At 49.2% G+C, this 27,372-nt stretch overlaps 1 protein-coding gene across 2 annotated transcripts in view; it reads right to left on the bottom strand.

The window, feature by feature from the left end:
* The window catches only part of LOC115080121 (butyrophilin subfamily 1 member A1-like), a 49,061-nt gene extending 23,746 nt beyond the window's left edge, over window positions 1–25,315 (bottom strand). For both annotated transcript variants that reach the window (XM_029584158.1, XM_029584159.1), the window contains exons 1-4: window positions 25,061–25,315; window positions 20,744–20,840; window positions 18,859–19,206; window positions 12,612–12,893 (exon numbers count right to left, since the gene is read on the bottom strand). In XM_029584158.1, the coding sequence (XP_029440018.1) occupies window positions 12,612–12,893; window positions 18,859–19,206; window positions 20,744–20,831 (718 nt within the window). In that variant the 5' untranslated portion in view covers window positions 20,832–20,840; window positions 25,061–25,315. The remainder of the gene's footprint in view (window positions 1–12,611; window positions 12,894–18,858; window positions 19,207–20,743; window positions 20,841–25,060) is intronic.
* Between the last annotated feature and the right edge of the window lie 2,057 nt (window positions 25,316–27,372).

Raw genomic sequence — 27,372 nt, 5'->3', positions numbered from 1 at the left:
AATATCCTTAATACTTTAAATATATAAATAAAATAAATGCAGAATCTTAAGTCAGCATCAAGAACTTAAATTTGGCTCTTTCCACCATCGGAAGCAAATGAGGAGAGAGACATCGCTGGCTCTTCTACAACCTCCTGACGCTACCCTCACTGTCTGTAGCTTATGGATTGATATAGTAAGCAGAGCATTTACATGGGGGTAACCTGCACGGAGCGGCAGTTACTGCCCTTAACAGAAACATGGGGGTAACATGTACGGAGCGGCAGTTACTGCCCTTAACAGAAACATGGGGGTAACCTGCATGGAGCAGCAGTTACTACCCTTAACATAAGACATGGGGGTAACCTGCACGGAGTGGCAGTTACTGCCCTTAACAGAAACATGGGGGTAACATGCACGGAGCGGCAGTTACTGCCCTTAAGAGAAACATGGGGGTGACCTGCATGGAGCGGCAGTTACTGCCCTTAAGAGAAACATGGGGGTGACCTGCACGAAGCTGCAGTTACTGCCCTTACCAGAAACATGGGGGTAACCTGCACAGAGCGGCAGTTACTGCCCTTAATAGAAACATGGGGATAACCTGCACGGAGCAGCAGTTACTGCCCTTAACAGAAACATGGCGGTAACCTGCACGGAGCGGCAGTTACTGCCCTTAACAGAAACATGGGGGTAACCTGCACGGAGCAGCAGTTACTGCCCTTAACAGAAACATGGGGGTAACCTGCACGGAGAGGCAGTTACTGCCCTTAACAGAAACATGGGGGTAACCTGCATAGAGTGGCAGTTACTGCCCTTAACAGAAACATGGGGGTAACCTGCACGGAGGGGCAGTTACTGCCCTTAACAGAAACATGGGGGTAACCTGCACGGAGCGGCAGTTACTGCCCTTAACAGAAACATGGGGGTAAACTGCACAGAGCGGCAGTTACTGCCCTTAACAGAAACATGGGGGTAACCTGCACAGAGCGGCAGTCACTACCCTTAACAGAAACATGGGGGTAACCTGCACAGAGCGGCAGTCACTACCCTTAACAGAAACATGGGGATAACCTGCATGGAGTGGCAGTTACTGCCCTTAACAGAAACATTGGGGTAACCTGCACGGAGCGGCAGTCACTACCCTTAACAGAAACATGGGGATAACCTGCATGGAGCGGCAGTTACTGCCCTTAACAGAAACATGAGGGTAACCTGCATGGAGCGGCAGTTACTACCCTTAACAGAAACATGGGGGTAACCTGCATGGAGCGGCAGTTACTACCCTTAACAGAAACATGGGGATAACCTGCATGGAGCGGCAGTCAATACCCTTAACAGAAACATGAGGGTAACCTGCACGGAGTGGCAGTCACTACCCTTAACAGAAACATGGGGATAACCTGCACGGAGTGGCAGTTACTGCCCTTAATAGAAACATTGGGGTAACCTGCACGGAGTGGCAGTTACTGCCCTTAACAGAAACATTGGGGTAACCTGCACGGAGCGGCAGTCACTACCCTTAACAGAAACATAGGGATAACCTGCATGGAGCGGCAGTTACTGCCCTTAACAGAAACATGGGGGTAAACTGCACGGAGCGGCAGTTACTACACTGAACAGAAAAATGGAGGTAACCTGCACAGAGCAGCAGTTACTACCCTTAACAGAAACATGGAGTAACCTGCATGGAGCGGCAGTTACTACCCTTAACAGAAACATGGGGAGAACCTGCATGGAGCGGCAGTTACTGCCCTTAACAGAAACATGGGGGTAACCTGCACAGAGCAGCAGTTACTACCCTTAACAGAAACATGGGGGTTACCTGCATGGAGCGGCAGTTACTGCCCTTAACAGAAACATGGGGATAACCTGCACGGAGCGGCAATTACTGCCCTTAACAGAAAAATGGAGGTAACCTGCACGGAGCGGCAGTTACTGCCCTTAACAGAAAAATGGAGGTAACCTGCACAGAGCAGCAGTTACTACCCTTAACAGAAACATGGGGGTAACCTGCATGGAGCGGGCAGTTACTGCCCTTAACAGAAACATGGGGATAACCTGCACGGAGCGGCAGGTACTTCCCTTAACAGAAACATGGGGATAACCTGCATGGAGCGGCAGTTACTACCCTTAACATAAGACATGGGGGTAAACCTGCATGGAGCGGCAGTTACTACCCTTAACAGAAACATGGGGAGAACCTGCACGGAGTGGCAGTTACTGCCCTTAACAGAAGGCATGGGGTAACCTGCATGGAGCAGGTAGTTACTACCCTTAACAGAAACATGGGGGTAACCTGCACAGAGCGGCAGTTACTACCCTTAACAGAAACATGGGGGTTACCTGCACGGAGAGGCAGTTACTGCCCTTAACAGAAACATGGGGGTAACCTGCATAGAGTGGCAGTTACTGCCCTTAACAGAAACATGGGGGTAACCTGCATGGAGGGGCAGTTACTGCCCTTAACAGAAACATGGGGGTAACCTGCACGGAGCGGCAGTTACTGCCCTTAACAGAAACATTGGCGTAACCTGCACGGAGCGGCAGTTACTGCCCTTAACAGAAACATTGGGGTAACCTGCACGGAGCGGCAGTTACTGCCCTTAACAGAAACATGGGGGTAACCTGCACAGAGCGGCAGTCACTACCCTTAACAGAAACATGGGGATAACCTGCATGGAGTGGCAGTTACTGCCCTTAACAGAAACAGTGGGGTAACCTGCACGGAGTCGCAGTCACTACCCTTAACAGAAACATGGGGATAACCTGCATGGAGCGGCAGTTACTGCCCTTAACAGAAACATGAGGGTAACCTGCATGGAGCGGCAGTCACTACCCTTAACAGAAACATGGGGATAACCTGCATGGAGTGGCAGTTACTACCCTTAACAGAAACATGAGGGTAACCTGCATAGAGCGGCAGTCACTACCCTTAACAGAAACATGGGGATAACCTGCACGGAGCGGCAGTTACTGCCCTTAACAGAAGGCATGGGGTAACCTGCATGGAGCAGTAGTTACTACCCTTAACAGAAACATGGGGGTAACCTGCACGGAGAGGCAGTTACTGCCCTTAACAGAAACATGGGGGTAACCTGCATAGAGTGGCAGTTACTGCCCTTAACAGAAACATGGGGGTAACCTGCACGGAGCGGCAGTTACTGCCCTTAACAGAAACATGGGGGTAAACTGCACAGAGCGGCAGTTACTGCCCTTAACAGAAACATGGGGGTAACCTGCACAGAGCGGCAGTCACTACCCTTAACAGAAACATGGGGGTAACCTGCACAGAGCGGCAGTCACTACCCTTAACAGAAACATGGGGATAACCTGCATGGAGTGGCAGTTACTGCCCTTAACAGAAACATTGGGGTAACCTGCACGGAGCGGCAGTCACTACCCTTAACAGAAACATGGGGATAACCTGCATGGAGCGGCAGTTACTGCCCTTAACAGAAACATGAGGGTAACCTGCATGGAGCGGCAGTTACTACCCTTAACAGAAACATGGGGGTAACCTGCATGGAGCGGCAGTTACTACCCTTAACAGAAACATGGGGATAACCTGCATGGAGCGGCAGTCAATACCCTTAACAGAAACATGAGGGTAACCTGCACGGAGTGGCAGTCACTACCCTTAACAGAAACATGGGGATAACCTGCACGGAGTGGCAGTTACTGCCCTTAATAGAAACATTGGGGTAACCTGCACGGAGTGGCAGTTACTGCCCTTAACAGAAACATTGGGGTAACCTGCACGGAGCGGCAGTCACTACCCTTAACAGAAACATAGGGATAACCTGCATGGAGCGGCAGTTACTGCCCTTAACAGAAACATGGGGGTAACCTGCACGGAGCGGCAGTTACTACACTTAACAGAAAAATGGAGGTAACCTGCACAGAGCAGCAGTTACTACCCTTAACAGAAACATGGAGTAACCTGCATGGAGCGGCAGTTACTACCCTTAACAGAAACATGGGGAGAACCTGCATGGAGCGGCAGTTACTGCCCTTAACAGAAACATGGGGGTAACCTGCACAGAGCAGCAGTTACTACCCTTAACAGAAACATGGGGGTTACCTGCATGGAGCGGCAGTTACTGCCCTTAACAGAAACATGGGGATAACCTGCACGGAGCGGCAATTACTGCCCTTAACAGAAAAATGGAGGTAACCTGCACGGAGCGGCAGTTACTGCCCTTAACAGAAAAATGGAGGTAACCTGCACAGAGCAGCAGTTACTACCCTTAACAGAAACATGGGGGTAACCTGCATGGAGCGGCAGTTACTGCCCTTAACAGAAACATGGGGATAACCTGCACGGAGCGGCAGTTACTACCCTTAACAGAAACATGGGGATAACCTGCATGGAGCGGCAGTTACTACCCTTAACATAAGACATGGGGGTAACCTGCATGGAGCGGCAGTTACTACCCTTAACAGAAACATGGGGAGAACCTGCACGGAGTGGCAGTTACTGCCCTTAACAGAAGGCATGGGGTAACCTGCATGGAGCAGTAGTTACTACCCTTAACAGAAACATGGGGGTAACCTGCACAGAGCGGCAGTTACTACCCTTAACAGAAACATGGGGGTTACCTGCACGGAGAGGCAGTTACTGCCCTTAACAGAAACATGGGGGTAACCTGCATAGAGTGGCAGTTACTGCCCTTAACAGAAACATGGGGGTAACCTGCATGGAGGGGCAGTTACTGCCCTTAACAGAAACATGGGGGTAACCTGCACGGAGCGGCAGTTACTGCCCTTAACAGAAACATTGGCGTAACCTGCACGGAGCGGCAGTTACTGCCCTTAACAGAAACATTGGGGTAACCTGCACGGAGCGGCAGTTACTGCCCTTAACAGAAACATTGGGGTAACCTGCACGGAGAGGCAGTCACTACCCTTAACAGAAACATGGGGATAACCTGCATGGAGTGGCAGTTACTGCCCTTAACAGAAACAGTGGGGTAACCTGCACGGAGTCGCAGTCACTACCCTTAACAGAAACATGGGGATAACCTGCATGGAGCGGCAGTTACTGCCCTTAACAGAAACATGGGGGTAACCTGCATGGAGCGGCAGTCACTACCCTTAACAGAAACATGGGGATAACCTGCATGGAGTGGCAGTTACTACCCTTAACAGAAACATGGGGGTAACCTGCATAGAGCGGCAGTCACTACCCTTAACAGAAACATGGGGATAACCTGCATGGAGCGGCAGTCAATATCCTTAACAGAAACACGGGGGTAACCTGCATGGAGCGGCAGTCACTACCCTTAACAGAAACATGGGGATAACCTGCATGGAGCGGCAGTCAATATCCTTAACAGAAACATGAGGGTAACCTGCATGGAGCGGCGGTCAATATCCTTAACAGAAACATGGGGGTAACCTGCATAGAGCGGCAGTCACTACCCTTAACAGAAACATGGGGATAACCTGCATGGAGCGGCAGTCAATATCCTTAACAGAAACATGGGGGTAACCTGCATAGAGCGGCAGTCACTACCCTTAACAGAAACATGGGGATAACCTGCATGGAGCGGCAGTCAATATCCTTAACAGAAACATGAGGGTAACCTGCATGGAGCGGCAGTCAATATCCTTAACAGAAACATGGGGATAACCTGCACGGAGTGGCAGTTACTGCCCTTAATAGAAACATTGGGGTAACCTGCACGGAGTGGCAGTTACTGCCCTTAACAGAAACATTGGGGTAACCTGCATGGAGCGGCAGTTACAGCACTTAACAGAAACATGGGGGTAACCTGCATGGAGCGGCAGTTACTGCCCTTAACAGAAACATGAGGGTAACCTGCATGGAGCGGCAGTCACTACCCTTAACAGAAACATGGGGATAACCTGCATGGGGTGGCAGTTACTGCCCTTAACAGAAACAGTGGGGTAACCTGCACGGAGCGGCAGTCACTACCCTTAACAGAAACATGGGGATAACCTGCATGGAGCGGCAGTTACTGCCCTTAACAGAAACATGGGGGTAACCTGCATGGAGCGGCAGTCGCTACCCTTAACAGAAACATGGGGGTAACCTGCACGGAGCAGTTACTACCCTTAACAGAAACATGGGGATAACCTCATGGAGCATCAGTTGCTGCCCTTAACAGAAACATGGGGGTAACCTGCACGCAGCGGCAGTTATTACCGTAAGAAACTTTTTGGGAGACTGGATGGACCATTTGGTCTTTTTCTGCTGTCATTACTGTTTCTAAATGTTCAGGGGGAGGTAGAAGTTATTTTCATAGAAAGGCAGGTGGAAATCTCTGCAGGTGTAATCTATTGGGGCATTTTTTGCTATTGATATTTTATATTGTTTTAGGTATGAGATTGTTTTATTTTAAATGATTGTTGTTTTATTTTTTATTTTATTTTTTTTTAATTCTTTATTTATCAATTTTTTCAAATTACAATATAAAATAATGTTTAGTACAACTGTACACATTATCTTTAAAGTACTGTTATAAAGATCAGAAAAGTCCATACTACTAAATAATTATGAGCCAAAATATCATATAATCTACATTGATAACATTAGGAAGAAAAGAAAAATAGCGGTTTATTTTTACCCACTGGGTAGGTTGGGTTCTACTTGCTGTTCTTTCAAATTTTCTAAATAGATCTTCATTTGTTCTGGTTCAAAATAAACAAATCTTTTCCCATGAATTTGCATCACACATTTACATGGATATCTGATGTTCACCTGTGCTCCCATTTTTCTAGCTTCTTGACTCAATTGCACAAAGGCTTTCCTTCGTATCTGGGTATCTTTAACTATGTCGGGGTATATTTGTACTTTCTGGCCTAAATAGGTCTTATTTCTATTTTTTAAGAAGGTACTCAAAATCATATCCCTTTCTTCTAATTGGCTAAATGAGAGAAATAAAATTCCCCTCTGCTCAATTTGATCTTCAGATGGAGTTTCTATGTAGGCAGTTAGATTAAGGTCTAAATCGACCTTCTCCTCATCCTTCTTCTCTACTGTTCCATTTTTTAATGGAGTAAAATATACTTTTGATATGGAGGGCATTTTTTCCATCGGTATTAACAATATTTCCTTAAGATATTTCTTAAATTGCTCTCTGAGAGAGATCAATTTAAGATTAGGAAAGTTTAAAACTCTCAAGTTTTGATATCTTAATTTATTCTCCATATTCTCCATCCTTCTTCTCAAAACTGTCTCCGATTGAATTATAGTAGATTGTACCTTCTGAATAGAATTTACTTTTCCACATATCTCCCCTATCTGTTCTGTGTGTTCCTTTATTGTTGGTTCAATATTTGATACCTTCTCTTGTGATTTATTCATTGTTGTTACTAATAAAGAGATAGATCTCTCCATAGTGGTTATTGCTAACCAAATCGAGTCGAGCGTGATCTTATTTGGTTTCTCTATTTTGGGTATATTTAAAGCAGTAGTAGCCGTACCAGCTCGGCAGGTTTGAGAGATTTTTAAGATCTCCCCTGCCGAAGCTCCCTCAACATCCATTATCTCAGCAATTCCTCCAGTTACTCCTCGTGCTTCCCCAGATCCAGTACTTTCATCTACTGGGGCTGGAAAATGTATCTGGAGGTTTGCCGATTGAGGAGGGGGAGGGATACTCGGTGCACCTGGGGACAGAGATATTTGTGTGTCCAGGTGGGTTAGATCAGGCTCCATATCTAATCCCACAGCAGACAATACTCCCGGTGTTGAAGCCGCTAATGGGGTAAGAAAACCTTGTATCTTTAGCTGGTTGGGCGTTTCTGGGACCGAGGCAGAGGACTCAGGCCTCAGACGCCCTTTCCGCTTAGTATGAGGCATTTAAATTGATAAATTCACTAAAACAATTTCTTACCTATTCTTCCTATCGAATAAAGATGGGCTTTTCTTGGTGGAGAGAAATACTTGAGACCCAGTAAATCTCTAGTTGAGAGGAAAAACCTGCTATAAACATTAAGTTAAGCATTTAAAGTCCCACAAAGTCACTAAACAAAGTCGCAAACTAAGTCGCGCGCGCCCCTTGGGCGCACGCGGCTTAGGCGCTGCGCCGGCGGACGCGGTGCGCCGCAGAATGACTTCAATATGAGGTCTCAGGAAGGGGACGTCATCACGGGAGGGCGTGGCTTCCGATACGCCGTGGGGGCTAGGTAAACGAATCCTTACCCCCGGGTCAAGAAGCAGTCTGTTTCACCTCCTTAATCAAGTTCCAAGTTGTTTCTCTCAAACATTCACGGTAGGAGTCCGGTTTTTAAGCTTTCACCAGGCTGACTCACACGGGAGGGCGTGGCTTCCGATACGCCGTCGGGGCTAGGTAAACGAATCCTTACCCCCGGGTCAAGAAGCAGTCTGTTTCACCTCCTTAATCAAGTTCCAAGTTGTTTCTCTCAAACATTCACGGTAGGAGTCCGGTTTTTAAGCTTTCACCAGGCTGACTCACACGGGAGGGCGTGGCTTCCGATACGCCGTCGGGGCTAGGTAAACGAATCCTTACCCCCGGGTCAAGAAGCAGTCTGTTTCACCTCCTTAATCAAGTTCCAAGTTGTTTCTCTCAAACATTCACGGTAGGAGTCCGGTTTTTAAGCTTTCACCAGGCTGACTCACAAGGGAGGGCGTGGCTTCCGATACGCCGTCGGGGCTAGGTAAACGAATCCTTACCCCCGGGTCAAAAAGCAGTCTGTTTCACCTCCTTAATCAAGTTCCAAGTTGTTTCTCTCCGATTGTTGGTTTATTTGCTATTGATATTTTACATTGTTTTAGGTATGAGATGGTTTTATTTTGAAATGATTGTAAAGCGATGTGAAGGTTAAGTCTATACATCGGTATAGAAAAATTAGTAAATAAATAAATAAATACATACTCAAAGGGAATCTCTGCTCATACTGCGCCTTTCAGAACGGGTGGAAAGTACCCATGAGGGCAGATATGAAAATTATACCTAAAATGAATTCTTCGGTTCCTCATCATCCTTCCTATGTCTATTAAAAGAGCGTCAGAGCCCAGTAACTTCTCGCTGCGTTTGAGATTTGCAATAATTTTGTGCCCCTTTCACCAGAAAACCCAATCAGCCATTCCCTCCCATCTTTCTTCAGAGACAACAGAGAAATGCTTTTAGAAATAATTTTCAGATTCATTTTAATCAGCACCCTTAGCACATTTCTCAGATTGATTTATCTGTTTTGCTCTGCACCTCCCTCCTGCATTATGGGACATGAGTTTGTAGGATTAACTGTGAAAGAGCTGCACAGACCTTAGCAATCCTCTGATACTGAGAGTGGAGATACAGCAGAGGAAGGATGTGCAGGGGGTGAGGGAAGACGAGTTAGGGATCTTCTCTGGATCTGATTCCAGGAAGCCCTCTCTGCTGCCGGGTTAGGGTCTCCCTCACATGAACACTTTCTATCACTGAGGCTGCTCTCTGTGACCGTCACTCACCTGATATAGAAATCACTGATTCTCTCTCTGATACTGAGAGTGGAGATACAGCAGAGGAAGGATGTGCAGGAGGTGAGGGAAGACGAGTTAGGGATCTTCTCTGGATCTGATTCCAGGAAGCCCTCCCTGCTGCCGGGTTAGGGTCTCCCTCACATGAACACTTTCTATCACCGAGGCTGCTCTCTGCGTCACTCACCTGATATAGAAATCACTGATTCTCTCTCTGATACTGAGAGTGGAGATACAGCAGAGGAAGGATGTGCAGGGGGTGAGGGAAGACGAGTTAGGGACCTTCTCTGGATCTGATTGCAGGAAGCCCTCCCTGCTGCCGGGTTAGGGTCTCCCCCACATGAACACTTTCTATCACTGAGGCTGCTCTCTGTGACCGTCACTCACCTGATATAGAAATCACTGATTCTCTCTCTGATACTGAGAGTGGAGATACAGCAGAGGAAGGATGTGCAGGGGGTGAGGGAAGACGAGTTAGGGACCTTCTCTGGATCTGATTCCAGGAAGCCCTCCCTGCTGCCGGGTTAGGGTCTCCCTCACATGAACACTTTCTATCACTGAGGCTGCTCTCTGCGACCGTCACTCACCTGATATAGAAATCACTGATTCTCTCTCTGATACTGAGAGTGGAGATACAGCAGAGGAAGGATGTGCAGGGGGTGAGGGAAGACGAGTTAGGGATCTTCTCTGGATCTGATTCCAGGAAGCCCTCCCTGCTGCCGGGTTAGGGTCTCCCTCACATGAACACTTTCTATCACTGAGGCTGCTCTCTGTGACCATCACTCACCTGATAAGGAAATCACTGATTCTCTCTCTGATACTGAGAATGGAGATACAGCAGAGGAAGGATGTGCAGGGGGTGAGGGAAGACGAGTTAGGGACCTTCTCTGGATCTGATTCCAGGAAGCCCTCCCTGCTGCCGGGTTAGGGTCTCCCTCACATGAACACTTTCTATCACCGAGGCTGCTCTCTGTGACCGTCACTCACCTGATATAGAAATCGCTGATTCTCTCTCTGATACTGAGAGTGGAGATACAGCAGAGGAAGGATGTTTCGGGGGTGAGGGAAGACGAGTTAAGGACCTTCTCTGGATGTGATTCCAGGAAGCCCTCCCTGCTGCCGGGTTAGGGTCTCCCTCACATGAACACTTTCTATCACCGAGGCTGCTCTCTGTGACCGTCACTCACCTGATTTAGAAATCACTGATTCTCTCTCTGATACTGAGAGTGGAGATACAGCAGAGGAAGGATGTGCAGGGGGTGAGGGGAAACGCGTTAAGGACCTTCTCTGGATCTGATTCCAGGAAGCCCTCCCTGCTGCCAGGTTAGGGTCTCCCTCACATGAACACTTTCTATCACTGAGGCTGCTCTCTGTGACCATCACTCACCTGATATAGAAATCACTGATTCTCTCTCTGATACTGAGAGTGGAGATACAGCAGAGGAAGGATGTGCAGGGGGTGAGGGGAAACGCGTTAAGGACCTTCTCTGGATCTGATTCCAGGAAGCCCTCCCTGCTGCCGGGTTAGGGTCTCCCTCACATGAACACTTTCTATCACCGAGGCTGCTCTCTGTGACCGTCACTCACCTGATATAGAAATCGCTGATTCTCTCTCTGATACTGAGAGTGGAGATACAGCAGAGGAAGGATGTTCCGGGGGTGAGGGAAGACGAGTTAAGGACCTTCTCTGGATGTGATTCCAGGAAGCCCTCCCTGCTGCCAGGTTAGGGTCTCCCTCACATGAACACTTTCTATCACCGAGGCTGCTCTCTGTGACCATCACTCACCTGATAAGGAAATCACTGATTCTCTCTCTGATACTGAGAATGGAGATACAGCAGAGGAAGGATGTGCAGGGGGTGAGGGAAGACGAGTTAGGGACCTTCTCTGGATCTGATTCCAGGAAGCCCTCCCTGCTGCCGGGTTAGGGTCTCCCTCACATGAACACTTTCTATCACCGAGGCTGCTCTCTGTGACCGTCACTCACCTGATATAGAAATCGCTGATTCTCTCTCTGATACTGAGAGTGGAGATACAGCAGAGGAAGGATGTTCCGGGGGTGAGGGAAGACGAGTTAAGGACCTTCTCTGGATGTGATTCCAGGAAGCCCTCCCTGCTGCCGGGTTAGGGTCTCCCTCACATGAACACTTTCTATCACCGAGGCTGCTCTCTGTGACCGTCACTCACCTGATATAGAAATCACTGATTCTCTCTCTGATACTGAGAGTGGAGATACAGCAGAGGAAGGATGTGCAGGGGGTGAGGGGAAACGCGTTAAGGACCTTCTCTGGATCTGATTCCAGGAAGCCCTCCCTGCTGCCAGGTTAGGGTCTCCCTCACATGAACACTTTCTATCACTGAGGCTGCTCTCTGTGACCATCACTCACCTGATATAGAAATCACTGATTCTCTCTCTGATACTGAGAGTGGAGATACAGCAGAGGAAGGATGTGCAGGGGGTGAGGGGAAACGCGTTAAGGACCTTCTCTGGATCTGATTCCAGGAAGCCCTCCCTGCTGCCGGGTTAGGGTCTCCCTCACATGAACACTTTCTATCACCGAGGCTGCTCTCTGTGACCGTCACTCACCTGATATAGAAATCGCTGATTCTCTCTCTGATACTGAGAGTGGAGATACAGCAGAGGAAGGATGTTCCGGGGGTGAGGGAAGACGAGTTAAGGACCTTCTCTGGATGTGATTCCAGGAAGCCCTCCCTGCTGCCAGGTTAGGGTCTCCCTCACATGAACACTTTCTATCACCGAGGCTGCTCTCTGTGACCGTCACTCACCTGATATAGAAATCACTGATTCTCTCTCTGATACTGAGAGTGGAGATACAGCAGAGGAAGGATGTGCAGGAGGTGAGGGAAGACGAGTTAGGGATCTTCTCTGGATCTGATTCCAGGAAGCCCTCCCTGCTGCTGGGTTAGGGTCTCCCTCACATGAACACTTTCTATCACTGAGGCTGCTCTCTGTGACCGTCACTCACCTGATATAGAAATCACTGTTTCTCTCTCTGATACTGAGAGTGGAGATACAGCAGAGGAAGGATGTGCAGGGGGTGAGGGGAAACGCGTTAAGGACCTTCTCTGGATCTGATTCCAGGAAGCCCTCCCTGCTGCCAGGTTAGGGTCTCCCTCACATGAACACTTTCTATCACCCAGGCTGCTCTCTGCGACCGTCACTCACCTGATATAGAAATCGCTGATTCTCTCTCTTCACTCAAGATGATATTTCTGATACGACAGGAAATCTTGCCGTACTGATTAGTTCTCATCAGGAGGGAGTTTGTGATGTTGAACAGACCGTTGTGCTCTTGTGTTTTTGTCTCTGATAATGATGTCAGGCTCTGTCCATCTTCTTGTCTCCAGGTCACTTCAGGCTCTGGGTACCATCCTGTAGATTCACACACAGCCCTGATTCCTCTGTCCTGATGGTCATTGATAGAGATGACAGGAGCAGTGCCCAGAGCTAATGATAAAATAACATCCATCTGTCAGAACATGAGAGAGATTCATTCTCTTCTAGTGCCAGGATGATCTGCCTTTATATCCTAATATTAAGCATGAGGGGGACTTTGCCTCCTGCAGTTGATGGCGAACAGGCCCTGAGATCCTGATCACCAGCAGAACTGCAGAGTGGTTTCTCCTGGACTTGCTCCCTGCTGACACAAATAATGCAGAGCAGGGACAGATTTAAAAACAAGGGTACCCATAGGTGGTGGGGGAGGGGAGGTTTCCCTGGGTCCTCTCAGTAATCAGAAGGTGGAGCATGGAGGGGTCTCACCCAGTAGTCAGAGGTGTGAGGAGACCTCACTCCCTCACCAGTATAACATTGCTATTTCCTCCTCCCAGATCTTCCCCTCTCCCACTGGTCCTATAGAGAGGCCCCGGTACCTCAGCATCTCCATCGGGAACCTCAGCCTGGGGTCTGAAAACCTTGCACTGAAATGGGGAAATATCTGGAGGCAGAACTTGAAGACTGGGAGAAAATGGGGGAGGTGGAACAACAGTGGGACAAACTAAAAGGGGCAATTACAAAAGGCAACAAATCTATATGTTAGAAAAGTAAACAAAAGTAAGAGAAATCTGGTTCACAAAGGAGGTGGCTGATGTAACAAAAGCAAAAAAAGCAGCTATTAAGAAATAAAAGGATCCCAAAAAGTGGAACACAGGGAGGATTATCTGGCGAAACTGAGGGAGGTGAAAAAAGTAATAAAGAAAGCAAAAAGTCAGGCAGAGGAAAGGATTGCCAAGGAGATAAAGTGAGGTGACAAAACATTTTTCAGATACATCAGAGAAAGGAGAACGGTCCAGAGTGGTAAAATGAAATTGAAAGGGGATAAGGATCAATGGGTGGAGAGAGATGATGAATTAGCAGAAATATTAAACAAATACTTCAGTTCAGAGTTCATTAAGAAAGGCCCTTGAAGACCGTCGCTAGTTAATAAGAAACTGGAGGGGAGTGGAGTAGATGAAACTCCGTTTACAGCAAAGAATGTATGGGAAGAGCTGGGGAAACTGAAAGTGGACAAAGCCATGAGGGCCTGACGAGGTTCACCCCAAGGTCTCTCTCCTGCTCCGTGCACATCAGCCCTTCTCCCCCCATCGAATACAGTTCTTCCGGATTTCCACTCCCCATATGCACGACTCTGCACTTCTTGGCATTGAATCTCAGCTGCCATATCTTCGACCACTCTTCCAGCTTCCTTAAATCCCGTCTCATTCTCTCCACTCCTTCTGGCGTGTCCACTCTGTTGCAGATCTTAGTATCTTCCGCAAATAGATAAATTTTACCTTCTATCCCTTCTGCAATGTTGCTCATATAGATGTTGAACAGGACCGGTCCCAACACCGATCCCTGTGGCTCTCCACTTAACACCGCTCTCTCTTCAGAGCAGGTTCCATTAACCATCACCCGTTGTCTTCTATCCATCAACCAGTTTGTAATCCACACCAACACCTTGGAGCTGACTCCCAAGCTTCTCATTTTGTTGATGAGACTTCTGTGTGGGACCGTATCAAAAGCTTTACTAAAATCCAAGTAAATTACATCGCGCGCTCTTCCCTGATCCAGTTCTCCTGGTAAATCCATGCTGGTTCTGATCGAGCAACCCACCGGATTGTAGATAGTTCATTATCCTTTCTTTCAGCAGAGTCTCCATTCATTTTCCCACAACCGAGGTGATGCTAACCGGCCTCTGCTCTCATTCTTGTGAAGCGGGACCACCACCGCTCTTCTCACTCGGCACAGAGCTTACAGGGTCTCCGACCCTCTGCTCGCCTGCCTCAAATACCAGGGGGGATGGTCCCACCAGGACCTGACAACCCCCCCCCCCCCTTTCCCGGGTGGCTAGAAGCCTAATCCTGTAACCTGCTGGTCTTCTTTTTCATCTTTTTTTTTTTGTATCTCAGACTGCAGGATTTTGCACCTCCACCAACTGCTGGAGACAGAGAAATACTGAGGGACTGCAAGTGGCACAATGGGTTATGTACAGTGTCAGTGAGACTCTCTCTGTCTCCATCTGCTGGCAGGGAGGTAAAACCCAGGAGTCTGGACTGATCTGGGTACATACAGGGAACTGCTGGAGACAGAGAAATACTGAGGGACTGCAGGAGGCACACTGGGTTATGTACAGTGTCAGTGAGACCCTCTCTCTGTCTCCATCTGCTGGCAGGGAGGCAAAACCCAGGAGTCTGGACTGATCTGGGTACATACAGGGAACTGCTGGAGACAGAGAAATACTGAGGGACTGCAGGAGGCACACTGGGTTATGTACAGTGTCAGTGAGACCCTCTCTCTGTCTCCATCTGCTGGCAGGGAGGTAAAATCCAGGAGTCTGGACTGATCTGGGTATGTAAAGGGAACTGCTGGAGACAGAGAAATACTGAGGGACTGCATTAGGCACAATGGGTTATGTACAGTGTCAGTGAGACTCTCTCTGTCTCCATCTGCTGGAGGGGAAGCAAAACCCAGGAGTCTGGACTGATCCGGGTATGTACAGGGAAACATTGTTTGAAAAAAGATTCATAGAAGTTCCAAAGATCTGGAAGGGATCTCAGGAGGACATCCAGTCCATCCCCACCTCAAGTCAAGATCCAGTTTACGCAAGCCAAAATGAAATACCCATGTAGACTTTACTTGTCCACATTCCCCTCACCCGTGGCTACACCCTCTTTGCCATAAGGAAAAATATGCAGCTAGATTGCTAATGCTGTTCATTCAAATGTTTGAGCGTTGCTTGTGTGATTGGTTCCTCCTGACGCAGAGGATGAAACACGCTCCATGTCGGGGATCCATGTCCACAATTGAAAAAGCAAAAATACTCAGCTCTTTATTGCAATCATTAAATGCTTCAGATTGCCTGCACATTAAATTCCTTGCCGTATCTTTTCCATTTTCCATGGGACTGGTGATCTTGCCTTCCACCTCCTGCTGTGTGCTAGGTTGCTCTGAACATTATCCTGTATGAGGAGGTTCATCAGTGGGGTTCAAACACCTAGAGATGGATCCCTCAAAGTTAAACCCCCCTACCCCTGCCTCTGCCTCGACACATTTAGGGAACTAAATCCATGAGGTACCTACATTTAGGGGGCTAAAGATGGGAGGGAGGCAGTAAGTGGATTTAAGTTGAGGGAGAAATTTTAGGTGCCCAATGTATTCGGCCAAAATTAGATGCAGAGGCAGCTCATCTAGATGCAGTTGTGAGCCCATCTGCCCCAAAATAAGAGAAATGCCCCTGCAGCCCAGCCATCCCCCGCCTGCTCCCCAGAATCCTCCTGGAGGACTCGCTCTTGCCTCTTGCTGTCCTGGCGTCCTTCATTGCTCTGATGCTAGAGGTGCGGTGGACGCGGGGCCGATAAGACGAGAGACGCCGGCTCAGCTTGGGAATCCTCGCGGGAGGTCTCTTATCTGATACTGGAATGACTGGGAGGGGAATCACCAGGCTGGGCAGGATCCTGGGGCTGCAGGGAGATTTCCCTTTTCTCTGATATCGGTGGTGCAGAGGCATCGCTGGCTTAGGGAAGGACAGAGCCTGCTGAATTTAGGCTGAGGGCCCAAATCTAGGCTGCCATATTTCACTTTAGGAGAATATTCAGCCAAAAATCTAGGCCCCTAGGTTCCACAGAAAATTCTGCTCGGCATTTTTAGGAAGATTATCTGTTCAGCTGGCCAGGAATATCTCAGCAGGAGAAATATCAGTGCAGCTCTTAGTGGGGAGCATTTTCCTAACTATTTCTATGATTTTGATTTTGTACAATTCCTATTGTTTTTGCTGTGGCTCTCCCTGAAAACGTTTCTGCAGGGCTGTGGTGGGAGGATGGTTAGGGTCGCCGGGCTGAAAGGAAGACACCCATTCCCTTAACTCATCCATGTGTAATATCTATCTTTTTATGCTAAAGATTGTAAACACCGGTCACATATTCTTAGCTCTATCCAAAAATCCAGCTGGGACTTACCTTCCACCGATGTCGCCTGACCCTTATAACCCTGCTTCCAAGTCACTACACTGGGGCCCCATCTGCTTCCATCCACAGCTCAAGCTCCTCACTCGGCAGCTCCTCTCTGCCTCCCCTGTCTTACCTCTCCCTACAGCCCTCTGGCAAGTCCCTCTCATCTGTGCTTTCCACCTCGCTGCCTCATACACCTGGAACAGACTTTCTGACTTGGGGCATCCTGCTCCCTCTCTTGCCTTATTCAAATCCAGCCTAAGAAGAACATCTTATCCCCTGACTATCCCACTCACAGCCTTCCTGAGTACAATAAAAGATAAACTAGTGCAACTTAAAACTCTCGTTGAACACCAAAAACACAGAAATAATTTGACTGAGCAGAAATCCACACCACCAGGTATAGAGCTGGGAAAGTGGCAAATAATCCCATCAACTCAAGTAAGTGATTTAGGTGTTCAAATCGACCAAAACTTAACAATGAAAACCCATATTAGTAAACTGATTAAATCAGGTTACAACAAGTTGTGGAGTCTGAGCTGACTGAAGCCATTACTAACCACAACGGATTTCAGAAACATGCTACAAACACTAATATTCTCTCAAGGCTCGACTACTGCAACTCCTCACTTCTAGGTCTTCCGGCAATTCACATAAAACCACTTCAACTACTACAAAATGCCGCAGCAAGGCTGCTGTCTGGAGCTCCTCACTCCTACACTGCTGGCTCTGCCCTGGCTCCCAATGCAATCAAGAATATATTATAGATCTAACGATTATATTCAATAACACTAACCCAGACAAGAGCGACACTGAAACCACACAATCCCCACCACCGAACTCTCAGACCACAAAACAAGCAGACCCCACCATAAGAAATTCTCAGCTGACACAAAGCAGAGATAGAGGATTATCAATTGCTGGCCTGAAACTCTGCAATCCCCTGCCTGAAGAGCTACGAACAACAGACAAAAAAGACATTTCAGAAATGCCTAAGGAATGACAAACTTCCAGAATACCAGGTCTCAGAAAACCAAATTAGGACTTGAAAAATAATTCTACCTCGCAATCCCGCTATATTCTTTTTGATTATGAATTCGGATGTCTGCCATTGTACTGAGGATTATAATTGTGAATGTTTCACTGTAAACCGTTGTGATCTAGTGATTCTCACATGGAACGACAGGATATAAAACCTCTAAACAAACAAAGAAATATTGACTTGTAACCATTCTCTCTTTTGCCCTGTTTGCTTGTCCTGATTAGACCGTAAACTCTTTGGAGCAGGGACTGTCCCTTCTGTGAATTTGTACAGAGCTGCATACACTGAGTGGCTCTATAGAAGTGAGCAGTAGGCATAGAAAGTTACAGAGAAGGATGAGTGGATTAAATAACATCTGCTTTCTTCTATACCAAACTAAGGAGAGCTTAAACTCTATGCAAGCTGGACCTGTAACTATGGTGGATGCAAGCTCCCAGCAAGGGCTACAGAAGAGAAATCTGATAGGATAAGGCGGGAGCTTGTAAAGGGATGGTGCCTGCCTAACCTGGACAGTAAGTGAGCCCTGATAAGAGCCTTATAGAGGGGCAGTAGGAGATCTTTCTCCCCTGCTTCCACCTCTAACATGAGTCTTCCCTGGGTTTCTGCTTCATTCACTCACTCCCCGCTCACCACCCTACAACATGGTCAGGTCCAATTCCTGGTTAGTATTATTTATTCCAGTAATTTATTACTAATCACCACCCTATTCAGTTTGTCGCTGTCTATTCTTGTACCCTGAGCTTATTCTCCATATCCAATCTCTCCTATCCCTCCTCTGCCTATTTCATTATCAATATCTCTGTAATATCAGGGAGTTCGGCAGTGCAGCTACAATATGGCACTGTGTGTCTCCTGCAATAAAGGCTCCTTATGTCATTCAGTCAGGGTCAGAATAAACAGAGAAAGGTTGCAAAGTCAGAAGAGGATTAAAGCTGCCACTTACCTGCTACTTTCAGCTCCAGCGTTGCTTCTTCATAGTAAGGATCAGACCAAAAGAAACAATTGTAACTTCCCTCATCTCTCAGCTCGACACTGTGTATCCTCAGCGAGACGCTGCCATTGGAGATGTGACTCTTGATGAGCTCCGTCCTGCCTCGGTACTCTGGGATCTGTCCCTCGTTCTGATCCATCCCGTTCTCATACAGGTGCACATGAGAATCAAATCTGGATCGGTACCACCTCACCTGCATGTGCTCTGCGCTGAGGGGTGGGGAGAGGCGGCAGGGTAACTCAGCATCTCCACCCAGAACAGCCACCACGGGCCCATCAGGGCCGATGACTTTAAATCCTTCTGTAATTATGTGACACAAAAAAACAAAGGGAATGACATCAGTCAGAAACGGAGAATATGGGACCGACAGCTGAGAAATCTAAAGACAGGGCTCTTATTCTGCCTGTGTTTCTTTCCATGCATGGGATCCTGGGAGATGAGAGGAGGCAGGGGCTGAATTAAGGAGAGGATTAGCTCTTTCTTGCTCTGCTCTGCCCACTCCAGCTTCACCCCTTCCCCTCCTGCTCTCTGCAGGCTGCCTGGGAAGGGAGGGGCTAGAGTAGGAAGCAAAGGGTTGTTCTTAGCTGAGTGAGAGGTGGGGCACAGGCTGATAGAGTTAGGGGATGCACCCTGTGAACCATATTGGGTGGGGTGGGGGTAATTTTCATCCCCACAGACCTTGCCTCCTAGCAGCCCTTGCCAACATCGCCAATGACCTGTTCTTGGCAAAAGCCAAAGGCCTTCACTCAATCCGTTTTGTCCTTAAGTTATCCACTGCTTCTGACACTGCTGACCCCCACCTACTCTTGGATACTCCTAGATCCTACTGAAAAATGTCTTCCACCCATCCTTGCTGGGTAAGGGCAGATCAAGCCTGGGAAGATCTCATGGGTCAGACCTCGATCTGACACTCATCCTCCCATGGCAAGGATCACTCTTCCATCGCTCAACTGCAGTCCTGAAATTTGTAAACCCTTCCACCTCTCCGCACATCTTGAGAAATAAATTCTCCCTGCTGCATAAACCCAAAACCTGTATCATTCCTGTGGCTGTGGGAGGGAGCACAGGTAGCTGGGAGAGCTCTTCTATTGGTCAGAGGGTGTGGCAGGGAGCACAAGCAACTGAGAGAGCTCTTCTATTGGTCAGAGGGTGTGGCAGGGAGCACAAGCAACTGAGAGAGCTCTTCTATTGGTCAGAGGCTGTGGGAAGGAGCACAGGCAGCTCGGAGAGCTCTGCTATTGGCCAGAGGCTGTGGGAGGGAGCACAGGCAGCTGGGAGAGCTCTGCTATTGGCCAGAGGCTGTGGGAGGGAGCACAGGCAGCTCGGAGAGCTCTGCTATTGGCCAGAGGCTGTGGGAGGGAGTGTGGGAAGTTGGGAGCAGCAATCATTTCTACATTTCTTGCATTTAAGATTTACAGTACAGCCTCGTTTTTACTCTAACAGAGTTGGATTTCAGACTTAATTGCGCATCTTTTCCAAAATCCGAGCTCAAGGAGAGTTACAATTCAGGTTCTTCAGTTATTTCCCTGCCCATGAGGACTCAGAGTCTTTGTTGTACCTGAGGAGATGCAGGGGGAGGTGAGAAGCAGGATTTGACCCTGGCATCCCAGGTCCTCTGCCTCCTCCTCTAACCACTGCTTGCAGATGGGAAAGTCTGAGTCTCGGAGGATTTTATCACCTCAGATATAATTTTATTCCTTCCATTGCAAACAGCAGTTTCTAGTCCTTTTCTCTTAACTCCATGACACAGCTGTGTACAGAGAATAAGAGAAAGTGGAGATAAAATGCCGGCAGTTAATAATGATAAAAGGGCACAGGAAATTAAGAGACGTCTCACCTGCATTCACAGTCTGGAAGTGATGAGAAATCACCAGAAGGGAGCAGAGAGCTCTTACCATGGGGGGATCAGGAAACTGCATCTTCATTCAGTGCCTCTGAAAAAAATAAAATCAATCAACCTAGAACAAACTGAAATGAAGTTACTCCCACACCCAGAGCCGCAGCCCGGCTATTTGGCAGCTATGGCCAAGTATAACAGGGCGCCCTGAACCTGAACATAACACACGACGCCACGAGCCAGGACTCGCTGGTCTATGGGGCTTTCACTTTCATTCTTATTCTGACCCAGCAGCTTCCTCCTGCCCCTATGGGCCGCCAGCTGAATCAGAACCAGTACAGGGATCCTGGCACCACCATGAGCCTTCATTCAAAAACTGAACTGGAAACCCCAAGAAAGCAGACTCTGCATGCCCTGCAACACCAGAGAAAGAGAAGCAGAAACACTTCCTCCTGCACTGAGCAAAATAAGAGATCCTGAGCTGCTCATTCCCAAAGTCAACAGAGTCCATCCACTAAACTGAATATAAAATGCTCTTTTCTACCCTGGCTGTCTGGACTTTTATTTTCCTAATCACGTTGGTCCTCACCTCTTTATACTGCTCTCCTAACTCCTTTACAGGGTCTCCTGTTCATGTTCTGTTTCATCTCTCTCCTGTCTCGTCAGTATCTCCCTACGCCTCGGTCTAATATCAATCTTTCCCTTTTATTCTCTCTCTTTACCTCGGCCTCTCTATTCACTCATCTAGATTTCATCCCCCCTTCTCCCCCCTCCAGTTCTCTGTGCCAGTCCTTCACCTCCCCAAATCTCCCCTCTATTGCCCGCCCCCCCTCAGTGTGTAGGGATGTATGAGTGAGGGGTGGGTGTAGGGATTAAGCACCCCAGCCTTGCACCCACCTCCTCCCCATACACAATTCACAATTATGCATTTATAATAACAGATTTTACATGAGGAAGGACTGGGGGGTAAAAGTAATCACTTCTGGGTGTATATTCTACGCACAGGTACTGCTGTGGTGCCAACCAGAAACCCTGCCAAAAGAATTTAGAAAAAGACCCTTGGAGCCCCTATGGTATTAGGCCTGGGGTAATGCACGCTGGGGGTGGGTTTGCCCTGGGAAAGCCGTGTATTGAATCACAATTACAATATTGTAAATCTCCCATATCAAAAGAGCCCTAACTGCCAGCACTCAAACAGTAAATACCCTACTTGTGAAAAGGCAGCGCTGTAAATATTACGCCAGGTCCTAAAACACCAATACACCTCCTACTAGGAAACCAGAACAAGCCAGGCTGTTATAGATCCCTACACAAAAAATACAGGCTAGCAGAATACTTCACTTCCATCACATAGACAGAGCTCACTAAATACAGAATAAAGAGACCATAAATTATAGACAGAAACGTGCAGACAAATACTGAACTGGAAACCACAAAAAGCCACACTCTGTGTGCAGACTCCAGAAGCTGGTACAGCAGCTCTTCTCCCCCTGGCAGCTGAGCTCTTCAGGCACCAAGTCTCTATCGGTAAGGGAGAGGCCGGCAGATTGTGATGGCGCCTGTGACCAAGATCATGTCAGTCACAGGCTAGCTATACCGCAGCCAACACCAAAAGATGTCAAGGCTCAGGGACAGGTGAATGTTTCCAGCTTCCAGCAGGGCAGAAGCCAGAGCTGAGTGAGGGTCTCAGTACTGGAATAGCAGGGGGTGCTGCAGGGCAGGAGTGAGGTGCTTTGGCAGAGCTGTGTGTGAGGGTCTCAGTACTGGAATAGCAGGAGGTGCTGCAGGGCAGGAGTGAGGTGCATTGGCAGAGCTGTGTGTGAGGGTCTCAGTACTGGAATAGCAGGAGGTGCTGCAGGGCAGGAGTGAGGAGCATTGGCAGAGCTGTGTGTGAGGGTCTCAGTACTGGAATAGCAGGAGGTGCTGCAGGGCAGGAGTGAGGTGCATTGGCAGAGCTGTGTGTGTGTGAGGGTCTCAGTACTGGAATAGCAGGGGGTGCTGCAGGGCAGGAGTGAGGTGCATTGGCAGAGCTGTGTGTGAGGGTCTCAGTACTGGAATAGCAGGAGGTGCTCCAGGGCAGGAGTGAGGTGCATTGGTAGAGCTGTGTGTGAGGGTCTCAGTACTGGAATAGCAGGAGGTGCTGCAGGGCAGGAGTGAGGTGCACTGGCAGAGCTCTGTGTGAGGGTCTCAGTACTGGAATAGCAGGAGGTGCTGCAGGGCAGGAGTGAGGTGCATTGGCAGAGCTGTGTGTGAGGGTCTCAGTACTGGAATAGCAGGAGGTGCTGCAGGGCAGGAGTGAGGTGCATTGGCAGAGCTGTGTGTGAGGGTCTCAGTACTGGAATAGCAGGAGGTGCTGCAGGGCAGGAGTGAGGTGCATTGGCAGAGCTGTGTGTGAGGGTCTCAGTACTGGAATAGCAGGAGGTGCTGCAGGGCAGGAGTGAGGTGCATTGGCAGAGCTGTGTGTGTGTGAGGGTCTCAGTACTGGAATAGCAGGGGGTGCTGCAGGGCAGGAGTGAGGTGCATTGGCAGAGCTGTGTGTGAGGGTCTCAGTACTGGAATAGCAGGAGGTGCTCCAGGGCAGGAGTGAGGTGCATTGGTAGAGCTGTGTGTGAGGGTCTCAGTACTGGAATAGCAGGAGGTGCTGCAGGGCAGGAGTGAGGTGCACTGGCAGAGCTCTGTGTGACGGTCTCAGTACTGGAATAGCAGGAGGTGCTGCAGGGCAGGAGTGAGGTGCATTGGCAGAGCTGTGTGTGAGGGTCTCAGTACTGGAATAGCAGGAGGTGCTGCAGGGCAGGAGTGAGGTGCATTGGCACAGCTGTGTGTGTGAGGGTCTCAGTACTGGAATAGCAAGGGGTGCTGCAGGGCAGGAGTGAGGTGCATGGGCAGAGCTGTGTGTGAGGGTCTCAGTACTGGAATAGCAGGGGGTGCTGCAGGGCAGGAGTGAGGAGCATTGGCAGAGCTGTGTGTGAGGGTCTCAGTACTGGAATAGCAGGAGGTGCTGCAGGGCAGGAGTGAGGTGCATTGGCACAGCTGTGTTTGTGAGGGTCTCAGTACTGGAATAGCAGGGGGTGCTGCAGGGCAGGAGTGAGGTGCATGGGCAGAGCTGTGTGTGAGGGTCTCAGTACTGGAATAGCAGGGGGTGCTGCAGGGCAGGAGTGAGGTGCATGGGCAGAGCTGTGTGTGAGGGTCTCAGTACTGGAATAGCAGGAGGTGCTGCAGGGCAGGAGTGAGGTGCATTGGCACAGCTGTGTGTGTGAGGGTCTCAGTACTGGAATAGCAGGGGGTGCTGCAGGGCTGGAGTGAGGTGCATGGGCAGAGCTGTGTGTGAGGGTCTCAGTACTGGAATAGCAGGGGGTGCTGCAGGGCAGGAGTGAGGTGCATTGGCAGAGCTGTGTGTGAGGGTCTCAGTACTGGAATAGCAGGAGGTGCTGCAGGGCAGGAGTGAGGTGCATTGGCACAGCTGTGTGTGTGAGGGTCTCAGTACTGGAATAGCAGGGGGTGCTGCAGGGTAGGAGTGAGGTGCATTGGCAGAGCTGTGTGTGAGGGTCTCAGTACTGGAATAGCAGGGGGTGCTGCAGGGCAGGAGTGAGGTGCATTGGCAGAGCTGTGTGTGAGGGTCTCAGTACTGGAATAGCAGGGGGTGCTGCAGGGCAGGAGTGAGGTGCATTGGCAGAGCTGTGTGTGAGGGTCTCAGTACTGGAATAGCAGGGGGTGCTGCAGGGCAGGAGTGAGGTGCATGGGCAGAGCTGTGTGTGAGGGTATCAGTACTGGAATAGCAGGAGGGGCTGCAGGGCAGGAGTGAGGTGCATGGGCAGAGCTGTGTGTGAGGGTCTCAGTACTGGAATAGCAGGAGGTGCTGCAGGGCAGGAGTGAGGTGCATTGGCAGAGTTGTGTGTGAGGGTCTCAGTACCAGCATTCTCAGGTTCAGTATTTAATATTTTTGCTCTAAGCTGATGTAGTTTTATAAAAAAAGGAAGTTTATGCTTTGATAAAATGGTAACTTCTTTATAAATACTATTGAGTCACTGAAGCAGAGATGGCAGATCACATCCGAGCACAGCCCTGCACCACCACCATCTCCCCTCTGTATCTATAGCAAGGGGCCCTGTGGGGCCGCAGCTCTGAGATCTCACTGAAAAGATGTGAGAGGGTGTTCAGAGGGGAGACGGTCTCTCCTCCCTCCCCACCCCAGGGCTCTCTCACACTCAGCACACACCCAGTCACTCCCAGCATCAACTCCCCTTCCCATCCCCCTCCCTCTACAGCTGTACTGAGGGGCTCCTGGGCGAGGGATCGGGGAGTTTGGGGGTCTCTTACCTCTGGCGCTGAATCTTCCCAGTGAGAGAATCTCTGAGGTTACAGATGTGCAGCTCCCCCAGGACGTGTCGGGTCTCCCTTCCTCTCCTTCACATCGCAGCAATTTGGAAATATTTAAACAGGAATATATTTGTCCATTTAAAGGTATAAATATCAAAGCTTTCTAAAGGGAAGGAGTTCAGTCACCATCTTCCTCTCCTTTTAGAGCATAAGATTAACTTTCCCTGAAACCTGCCTCCTCCTCCTCCTCTTCAGTCTGGGTGAGAGTGAAAGTAACTGAGGGGACCTGTGGGATTGGGCAGACTTTGTGCTGCTGTAGCACAGGTGCAGTTTCTGCCTGGAAATCCCTCCCCACCCTGCTAAGACATCATCTAATCCTTATAATGATTAATGTGGCCTCTGGAGCATGAGGACAAGGGTCAGCGTCTGACGCTCCCAGGGAAAGAGGGTCACAGCGCTGGAGGTGCAGCTCACGTTGCATCTATTACCCTGGCTTGCATGAAAATCTGCCTCCCAGTATTCCAGGGTCCTCTTTTACAGGCACAGACCAAGTCTAAAAACATCCCCTTCCACTGCCCCGTGAAGTGGCCTCAGTGACAAAATATTGTAATCATTGATCCCATGTTCAGGCACCACCCCCTCCCCTAAAAACCCTCCATGTATGAAAAAATAACCCCCGGGCCTCCAAATATTCAAAATGGCACTGGCCACCTGCATAGGAAATATTAGTCCATTCCTTAAATTCACAGGCTCTAATCCCCTCTCTGTCCCTCTCACCCTGTGACTGAGCCCCCTCCTCACATTCACAGGTTCTAATCCCCTCTCTGTCACTCTCATGTGTCACTGAGACCCCTCCTCACATTCACAGGCTCTAATCCCCTCTCTGTCACTCTCATGTGTCACTGAGACCCCTCATCACATTCACAGGCTCTAATCCCCTCTCTGTCCCTCTCACCCTGTGACTGAGACCCCTCCTCACATTCACAGGCTCTAATCCCCTCTCTGTCACTCTCATGTGTCATTGAGACCCCTCCTCACATTCACAGACTGTAATCACATCTCTGTCACTCTCCTGTGTCACTGAGACCCCTCCTCACATTCACAGGCTCTAATCCCCTTTCTGTCACTCTCATGTGTCACTGAGACCCCTCCTCACATTCACAGGCTCTAATCCCCTATTGGTCACTCTCATGTGTCACTGAGACCCCCCCTCACATTCACAGGCTCTAATCCCCTCTCTGTCACTCTCATATGTCACTGAGACTCCTCCTCACATTCACAGGCTCTAATCCCCTCTCTGTCATTCTTACTGTCACTGAGACCCCTCCTCACATTCACAGGCTCTAATCCCCTCTCTGTCACTCATGTGTCACTGAGTCCCCTCCTCAATTTCACAGGCTCTAATCCTCTCTCTGTCACTCTCATGTATCACTGAGACCCCTCCTCACATTCACAGGCTCTAATCCCCTCTCTGTCACTCCCACCCTGTGACTGAGGCCCCTCCTCACATTCACAGGCTCTAATCCCCCCTCTATCACTCTCATCTGTCACTGAGACCCCTACTCACATTCACAGGCTCTAATCCCATCTCTCTCACTCTCCTGTGTCATTGAGCCCACTCCTCACATTCACAGGCTCTAATCCCCTCTCTGTCACTCTCATGTGTCACTGAGACCTCTCCTCACATTCACAGGCTCTAATCCCCTCTCTGTCACTCTCATGTGTCACTGAGACCCATCCTCACATTCACAGGCTCTAATCCCCTCTCTGTCACTCTCATGTGTCACTGAGACTCCTCCTCACATTCACAGGCTCTAATCCCCTCTCTGTCACTCTCATGTGTCACTGAGACCCCTCCTCACATTCACAGGCTCTAATCCCCTCTCTGTCACTCTCATGTGTCACTGAGACCCCTCCTCACATTCACAGGCTCTAATCCCCTCTCTGTCACTCTCATGTGTCACTGAGACCCCTCCTCACATTCACAGGCTCTAATCCCCTCTCTGCCATTCTCATGTGTCACTGGGACCCCTCCTCAAATTCACAGGGTCTAATCCCCTCTCTGTCACTCTCATGTGTCACTGAGCCCCCTCCTCACATTCACAGGCTCTAATCCCCTCTCTGTCACTCTCATGTGCCACTGAGACCCCTCCTCACATTCACAGGCTGTAATCCCCTCTGTCATTCTGTGTCACTGAGAACCCTTCTCATATTTGCTGGCTCTAATCCCCTCTCTGTCATTCTTACTGTCACTGAGACCCCTCCTCACATTCACAGGCTCTAATCCCCTCTCTGTCATTCTCACTGTCACT

Source organism: Rhinatrema bivittatum, chromosome 19, assembly GCF_901001135.1.
Source record: "Rhinatrema bivittatum chromosome 19, aRhiBiv1.1, whole genome shotgun sequence".
In the NCBI taxonomy this organism is placed as follows: Eukaryota; Metazoa; Chordata; class Amphibia; order Gymnophiona; family Rhinatrematidae; genus Rhinatrema; species Rhinatrema bivittatum.
Note: the sequence above shows the minus strand (reverse complement) of the source record. Positions and strands in the feature narration are given on the sequence as shown.